We start from the raw sequence: 7,892 nt of genomic DNA, 5'->3' as shown, positions 1-7,892 counted from the left end.
GGGGCTGCAGGGCTCGCGGGGTGGAGGCCGGATGGCGGGGGTGGGGGGGTGTCTCGGAGCCCAGGGCTGGGCGGGAGGGGGCGGGCCGCGAGGAGCTGGTGCTGAAAGGGACAGCACCCCTCCCGCCGCGGCTCCCGGGTTCCCCAGCACCGCATGTGCCACTGCGGGGCCCGGGTGTGCGTGTGGGGCGCGGGGCGCGCGAGGGGATGCGGGTGGGAAGAGGCCCAGGACAGAAGGTGGCCGGGGTGTGCACCTGCCCTTCCCATGTCTTCCTTAGAGTGCCTGGAAAATGGAAGGGGGGAAAAAAAACTTGGGGAGGGGGAGGAGAGGGCTTGTGAGGGAGGAAGTCGGGGTGGCAGGACCCCCTGGACCCATGGTGAAGGGGGTCTGGAAACAATTTTGGAGGTGACTTGTGGTATTTTGGTATTGGACTCCTTGTGGTATTTGGAAAGCCTGGTATACCTGAGGGTGAGGAAGAAAAGTTGGGGGCGGGAGAGGGGGAAGGTGGTCTATGGAGTTGAGGAGAGTTCCAGAAGAACTCAGAAGAGGGGCTGACTGTGGGGGTGTGGGTCCCTTTGCCAGGACTGGGTGTTCCTGACGAGATTTTGTTTCCTCTCGGATTATGGCCGGTTGGACTTTCGCTTCCGCTATCCGGAGGTGAGTCTCTCCCCAAACCCCCAACCACTGACCAAGTTGTGGATGTAAACTCCCTGAGCTTATCCCAGCCCAAGGCAAGGGCTCCCCAGATCCTTGCATCCCCCCCACACCCTTCTGGATCTGCAGGCCAAGTGCTGTCAGAACATCCTCCTTTATTTTGATGACCCATCCCAGTGGCCAGCTGTGTACAAGGCGAAGGACAAGGTGAGGGACACAAGCAAGGGGGAGGGGGAGGGGCAGAAGATGGTGGCTGGTCAGAGACTGACCCTGGCCCTACCTTCTCCAGGACTGCATAGCCAAGGAGTCCGTGATCAGACCTGAGAACAACCAGGTCATCAACCTCACCACCCAGTATGCCTGGTCAGGCTGTCAGGTGTGGACGCCACGGGGTACGGTGAGGTGGAGTGGGTCCCAGGGGACATTGAGGACACACTTCAGCTTCCTGGCACCTCCCCAGGTGGTGTCAGAGGAGGGAACCCGCTACCTGAGCTGCTCCAGCGGCCGCAGCTTCCGCTCCGTGCGTGAAAGGTGGTGGTACATCGCACTCAGCAAGTGCGGGGTAAGGAACCAGGGCCGCCACCTGGGCCTTCTCTTTGCCATCCTGCTGACTCCCTACCTGCACAGGCTCCTCCTACAGCCTCCCCACTGCCCACAGGGAGATGGGCTGCAGCTGGAGTATGAGATGGTCCTCACTAACGGGAAGTCCTTCTGGACCAGGCACTTCTCAGCAGATGAATTTGGTGAGCCCATACCTGGGAAAAGGGAACTAGGATCTTTCTCTCTCTCTTCCCCCCCCTCTCTCTGCCCCTCTCTCTCTTTCTCTCCTTTTCCTTCTTTCTTTTTTGTCAGTCATGGGGCTTGAACTCAAGGCCTGGCGCTGTTCCTGAGCTTTTTTGCTCAAGGCTAGCACTCCTCCATTTCAAGCCATAGCTCCACTTCTGGTTTTTTGGTGGTTCATTGGAGATAAGAGTCTCACAGATTTTTCTGCCCAGGCTGGCTTTGAACCACAATCCTTAGATCTTAGCCTCCTTAGTTAGTATTCCAGGCATGAGACATCAGCCTCAGCTCTTTCTTCCTTCTTTCCTCCTTTTCTTTCTTCTTGCTTAATTTCTTTTTCTTTCTTTTTTTTTTGGTCTGGTCATGGGGGCTGAACTCTGGGCCTGGGCGCTGTCCCTCAGCTCTTCAGCTCAAGGCTAGTGCTCTACCACTTGAGCCACAGCACCACTTCTGGATTTTTTCTTTTTGCTTATGTGGTGCTGAGGAATCGAACCCAGGGCCTCAGGCATGCAAGACAAGCGCTCTACCATTGAGCCACCTTCCCAGCCCCGATTACAGCATTTTTTTTTTTGTCGGGTGTGGGGCTTGAACTCTGGGCTTGGGCGCTGTCCCTGCACTCTTCAGCTTAAGGCGAGCGCTCTACCGCTTGAACCACAGCGCCACTTCCAGTTTTTGAGTAGTGTATTGGAGATTAGAGTCTCATGGACTTTTCTGCCCGGGCTGGCTCTGAACCATGATCCTCAGATCTCAGCCTCCTGAGTAGTTAGGATTACAGGCGTGAGCCACTGGCACCTGGCATTACAGCATTTTTGATGGTTAATTGGTGATGAGTCTCATGAACCTTCTTGCTGGGCTGGCTTTGAGCCTTAATCTTCAGATCTCTGTGTCTTGAGTAGATAGGATGACAGACATGAGCTTCCAATAACTGGCAGAAACCAGAATCTCTATGGGAGCACACAGCAGGTGCCTGCCCAGGAACCAAAGGACTCAAAGGATTTTTCCTTCTTCTACCAAATCCTAGGGATTCTGGAGACAGATGTGACCTTCCTTCTCATCTTCATCCTCATCTTCTTCCTTTCCTGTTACTTTGGATGTGAGTTGGGTACCTGTGGTAAGGGGTGGGGCAGGATGGGTAGGAGATCTGGGGAAGCAGGGTAGGCGGTCCTCCTGTCTGTTTGTGAACAGCCTTTTCCTGGGTTTGAACAGCCTTTCCCTTCCTAGATTTGCTGAAAGGCCGACAGTTGCTTCATACCACCTATAAAATGTTCATGGCTGCAGCAGGACTGGAGGGTGAGGTTTGAAGTAACGTAGTTCTTGAGTCCTGAGGGAAGTGCAGCTGGGGCTGGGACCACTGAGTCAGAAAGAGGAAGACTGGGGACTAGAGCTTTGCATCTGAGGGAGGAGGGCTGGAGTTGGATCCCTGGGTCTGAAGGAAGAGGGCTGGGGTGTGGCTCTCTGTGTCTAAGGGAGGAGGGCTGGGATCTGGAGCCCTGGGTCTGAGGGAGGAGGCTGGGGCTTGGATCCCAGGGCCTAAGGGAGGAGGTCTGGGATTTGGAGCCCTTGGGTCTCAGAAAGGAAGGGGCTGGCAACAAAGGACTTGAGTCTGTCAAGTCTGTGGGAATAGAGGTGTGGAGCCTGATGGGGGTGATCGAGGATCCAGATTATCTAGATCATAGTGCTAGAGGCCAGCGTTGTCGCCAAGCTGGTTTCCGTCCTTTCCTCTCTGCCTCCCCTCCAGTCCTTAGCCTCCTGTTTTTCTGCATCTACTGGGGCCAGTATGCCACCGATGGCATTGGCAACGAAAGTGTGAAGATCTTGGGTGAGAATGGAGTGGGCACCTGGGGCAGGGTGGGCAGAGCCCTTGGCCCATGTCTGGTGTCTTCTCTGAGCCTGTTATTGAACCACCGTCTCTTCCCTTCCCAGCCAAGCTACTCTTCTCCTCCAGCTTCCTCATCTTCCTGCTCATGCTCATCCTTCTGGGGAAGGGATTCACGGTGACACGGTGCCCGGGCAGAGGGGTGGTGCTTGTGGGGTGGCTGGGCTAGAGATCAGGGCAGGGGGAAGGGGGTGAGCGTGTGTGTTGGGGGGGAATTGTGTGGTTGCTCCCTCCTCCCTGACAGCCCCCACCCTGCTGTCTCCCCTCATGGCCTGCCGCCAGGGGCCGCATCAGCCACTCGGGCTCAGTGAAGCTCTCCGTGTACATGACCCTATATACCCTCACCCATGTGGTGCTGCTCATCTACGAGGCAGAAGTGAGTCCCCATACCCCTGTCTGCCCCCTCCCCTGCCTGCTGCCCTCCCCACCAGCATCTCCCTCCCTCCCACTCCGCTTGAGCTTCCACCTTCCCATCTGTCTCTCAGCAATTCCTCCTCTCTTAGCCATCTCTGAGTCGCTTTCCTCCTCCTCCTCCTCCGTCTCTCACTGTCTGCCACACTTCAACTTCCATGTCAGAGTTCAGGAGTCACATGTGGTTCTGCTCCCTAGTTGGCTGTCATAGGGTGATGACACCCCTTCCTCTCTTAGGATCTGTCTCCTCCTTTGAAAAACCCAGAGGCTCTTACCTCCCCGCTTCTCCCATGTTGGTCCTTGGGCTTGAACTCAGGGCCTGGGGACTGTCCCTGAGCTTCTGTGCTCAAGGCTGGTGCTCTACCACTTAAACCACAACTCCACTTTGGGCTTTTGGGTGGTTAATAGAGTCTCATGGGGTTTTCTGTCCGGGGTTGGCTTTGAACCATAATCCTCAGATCTCAGCCTTCTGAGTAGCTAGGATGACAGGTGTCAGTCACTGGCACTTCCTCTGAAGCTTTATAATACCTTTAGCTAAATGGCTGCCTTCTTAGCTTCAATAAACTCCTTTGTGGGAGGGGGTGACAGGAAGGCCTCTCTTGTTGAACTGATAGTAATGGAAAAACTCACATACAGTAGGGGTTCAGCCCCCCCCCTCCCCTCGCCACTGGGTACACTGTAGCTGGTGTGGGCTCTTCCTCTGGTTCCTCTTCTTTCTCTACCTCTGTGTCTTTACCTCCATCATTGAACCCTGCTGCTTCTGTCCTGACTCAGTTTCTCTCCTCCCTGGGTGCCCAGGGCTGGGGTTGGGGCAGGAGGCTGGGGTTATGATGAATTCTCTTCCCGTGGGTCCAGTTCTTCGATCCAGGCCAGGTACTGTACACGTACGAGTCTCCAGCTGGCTATGGGCTCATCGGGCTGCAGGTGGCAGCGTATGTGTGGTTCTGTTACGCTGTGCTGGTCTCACTACGCCATTTCCCAGAGAAACAACCCTTTTATGTGCCCTTCTTCGCTGCCTACACCCTCTGGTGAGACATAGTGGGGCTTCAATCCATTTCTGCCTCCCAAGTCAGACCCCTAGTATGGAAGATGTGTGTGTGTGTGTGCGTGTGTGTGTGTTCGTGTGTTTGTATTGGGCTTGAACTCATGACCTGGAAGTTGTCCCTTAGCTTTTTTGCTCAAGACTGAGGCTCTGCCATTTGAACTATAGCTCTTCTTCCAGCTTTGTTTGATGATTACTTAGGGGTAAGAGTCTGAATGGACTTTCCTGCCCTGGGCTGGCTTCAACTTTCTTAGCCTCCTGAGTAGTTAGGATTACAGGTGTGAACCATAGGCTGAGTTTATGTGTGTAAAATGCTTAGAAAGAAGATCAAGCTGGCCACTGGTGGCTCACGCCTGTAATCCTAGTTACTCAGGAGGCTGAGATCTGTGGATCACGGTTCAAAGCCAGACTGGGCAGGATACTCTGTGAGACTCTTATCTCTAATAAACGACTAGAAAACCAGAAGTGGTGCTGTCTCGAGCGCTTGCTTTGAGTTGAAGAGTGCAGGGACAGAGCCCAGGCCGAGTTCAAGCCCCATAACTGAGAAAAAAAAAAAAAAAAGATTAGTGTCAGGTGCCAATGGCTCATGCCTACAATCCTAACTACTCAGGAGGCTGAGATCCAAGGATCATGGTTTGAAGCCAGCCAGGACAGAAAAGTCCCCTTGAGACTCTTATCTCCAATTAACCACTCAAAAACCAGAAGTGGAGCTGTGGCTCAAAGTGGTAGGGCACTAGCCTTGAGCAAAAGAGTTCAGGACAGAGACCTTAGTTCAAGCCCCACGACCAACCCCCACTCCCACCCTCCAAAAAAAGACTGGCATGCAATAAATCCTTATTTTTTTTTCTTATTTGCTATTAGCACTTGTTAATTCAGTCAGATCATTTATTTATTTAGTGCCAGTCTTGGAGCTTGAACTCAGAGCCTGGGCACTGCCCCAGAGCTTTTTTTTTTCTCAAGGCTAATGTTCTACTCATGAGTCACAGCTCACTTCTGGCTTTTTTTTTTTTGGTAATTAACTGGAGATGAGTCTCAATGGGTTTTCCTGCCTGCACTGGCTTCAAACTGTGATCCTCAGATCTCAGCCTCCTGAGTAGTTAGTGAGGATTACAGGAATGAGCCACTGGTACCCAACTTTTTACAGGTCATTTATTGATTACCTCCCAGATGCTTAGTCCTTGCCCCCTAGAATTTCCCAGGCCAGTGGCATTCCTGTTCCCTTCAAACTCTGCCTTCCAAAGGTCACACTGGCTGCCCACCAGGTCCCAACCTGGCAGCCAGTGTGTGCAGAACAGGGGAGGTGGGGCCATGAGATGGGGGAGGAGAGCAGGCGCAGTCTCAGTCCACCCAATATATTTCTTCTGCAGGTTCTTTGCAGTTCCTGTCATGGCCCTGATAGCCAATTTTGGGATCCCCAAGTGGGCTCGGGAGAAGATTGTTAATGGCATCCAGCTGGGAATCCACTTGTATGCCCACGGCGTGTTTCTGGTAAGGATGAACATCCATCCAGGTGGGGGTGGTGAACTGAAGTGTGGAGGATTCATGATGCCCCATCCTTCATCTCCTTGAACATCAGCTGTAGACCCAGCTGCCTTTTCACCATTGAAATTCTAGCCTGCCAGGACTCTGTCCCTGGAGCCCACAAAGGGAATGGCTGCCCCCCCACCCCTAAAAAGGGGCTAGGTCTTCCATCTTGTATGTCACAGCCTGACTTAGGTGCAGACTCACCGGTCTCTGGCCAGTCCATCTGCAGGAAGTCAGAAAGGGACAGAAAGAGGTGAAATGCTGAGACCCTGCCATATGCCAGGCTCTGCACCAGCGGTTTTCACTTCTACCCTCTCATCTTTCCAGATAGGCATGACAATCCTTTTTGGATTGTTGTAGCAACGTGCCCCAGACCTCACACTTTGTGATGGAGTGAAGAGGTGCTATGCCAGCCTAGAGTGCCACATGCAGTGCCCTTGCTATTATTTTATCTTCAGCAAGCTTCCTTCCTAAAAAATGCCCATCCTCGCTCAGCACAGCTGCCCTTCTGGAATCCAAGTCTCATGGTGTTCAGTTCCTGTTTATTCATTCAGCACCATCTTGGAGCTGGCGGTGCTGGGCTTGGAGGGCACAGTCACTGGGCCCTTATAACCTACCAGAGCTATCTCCCCCGTTCAGCCATTGACTGGGGGCTTGGATGTTCTAGAAAGCACTAGGGATTTACCAGGGACCAGAAAAGCCAAATTCCTAACTTCATGGAACTAACATTCTAAAGCCTATTAACGGACTGATGTTCAATTGAACTTGCTGTGTTTATGAAAATAGTCTATCATTGTCACCCGTGCTTTTGGGTAGTGTCACTGAGAAAGCCTAAACTTTTACTTTTTGTTCTCTCCCCCACCCTCCCAATAACAGTCCCAGGGCTTGAACTCAGGGCCTGGGCATTGTCCCTGAGCTTTTTTGCTCAAGGCTGGTGCTCTACCACTTAAGCCACAGTGCCTCTTCTGACTTTTTGGTAGTTTATTGCAGATAAGAGTCTAACTGACTTTTCTGCCTGGGCTGGCTTCGAACTTGGGATTCTCAGATCTCAGCCTCCTAGGTAGCCAGGATTACAGGCGTAAGCCACCAGTGCCCAAGCTAGTTTTTTTTTTTTTTTTTTTTAATTAAATCTGAACCACAAGCAAAGGGTCTTAGCCTATTGGGATACTAAAGGAGAAAGCAGAGGCTGCCATTAGAGAGGTGTTGGGTCCTGTCTGAATGGCAGCAAGGAAGTGGGGTCTGCAGAGAGAGTCGGGGCGGGGGAGGGGGAGCCCAGACCCTAGACCATGCTTTTTCAACTTGCCCCCGTCCCTGGCCTCAGATCATGACCCGCCCTTCGGCCGCCAACAAGAACTTCCCGTACCACGTGCGCACGTCGCAGATCGCCTCGGCCGGGATCCCCGGCCCCGGAGGAAGCCAGCCGTCGGACAAGGCCTTCCCGCAGCACGTCTACGGGAACGTGACGTTCATCAGCGACTCGGTGCCCAACTTCACGGAGCTCTTCTCCATCCCTCCGCCCGCCTCCTCCGTAAGCCCCGCGGCCCCGGCGCCCGAGGAGCTGCTGGCGCCGCCCCTGGAGTACCTGACCCCTGTCCCGGCCCCGCC

The 7,892-nt window shown here is 53.6% G+C and overlaps 1 protein-coding gene across 1 annotated transcript in view; it reads left to right on the top strand.

Moving 5' to 3' along the window:
• Window positions 1-206: 206 nt before the first annotated feature.
• Window positions 207-7,892, top strand: part of Tmem145 (transmembrane protein 145) — an 8,506-nt gene continuing 820 nt past the window's right edge. Inside the window, exons 1-14 of the mRNA XM_013032611.1 lie at window positions 207-212; window positions 583-657; window positions 784-861; window positions 944-1,030; window positions 1,115-1,216; window positions 1,313-1,397; window positions 2,456-2,527; window positions 2,656-2,724; window positions 3,173-3,253; window positions 3,358-3,436; window positions 3,593-3,686; window positions 4,577-4,749; window positions 6,131-6,251; window positions 7,609-7,815. Of these exons, the coding sequence (XP_012888065.1) occupies window positions 207-212; window positions 583-657; window positions 784-861; window positions 944-1,030; window positions 1,115-1,216; window positions 1,313-1,397; window positions 2,456-2,527; window positions 2,656-2,724; window positions 3,173-3,253; window positions 3,358-3,436; window positions 3,593-3,686; window positions 4,577-4,749; window positions 6,131-6,251; window positions 7,609-7,815 (1,329 nt within the window). The remainder of the gene's footprint in view (window positions 213-582; window positions 658-783; window positions 862-943; window positions 1,031-1,114; window positions 1,217-1,312; window positions 1,398-2,455; window positions 2,528-2,655; window positions 2,725-3,172; window positions 3,254-3,357; window positions 3,437-3,592; window positions 3,687-4,576; window positions 4,750-6,130; window positions 6,252-7,608; window positions 7,816-7,892) is intronic.

The sequence above is a fragment of the Dipodomys ordii genome, unplaced genomic scaffold (assembly GCF_000151885.1).
Source record: "Dipodomys ordii isolate 6190 unplaced genomic scaffold, Dord_2.0 Scaffold156, whole genome shotgun sequence".
In the NCBI taxonomy this organism is placed as follows: domain Eukaryota; kingdom Metazoa; phylum Chordata; class Mammalia; order Rodentia; family Heteromyidae; genus Dipodomys; species Dipodomys ordii.
This window is presented reverse-complemented; position numbering and strand designations above follow the sequence as displayed.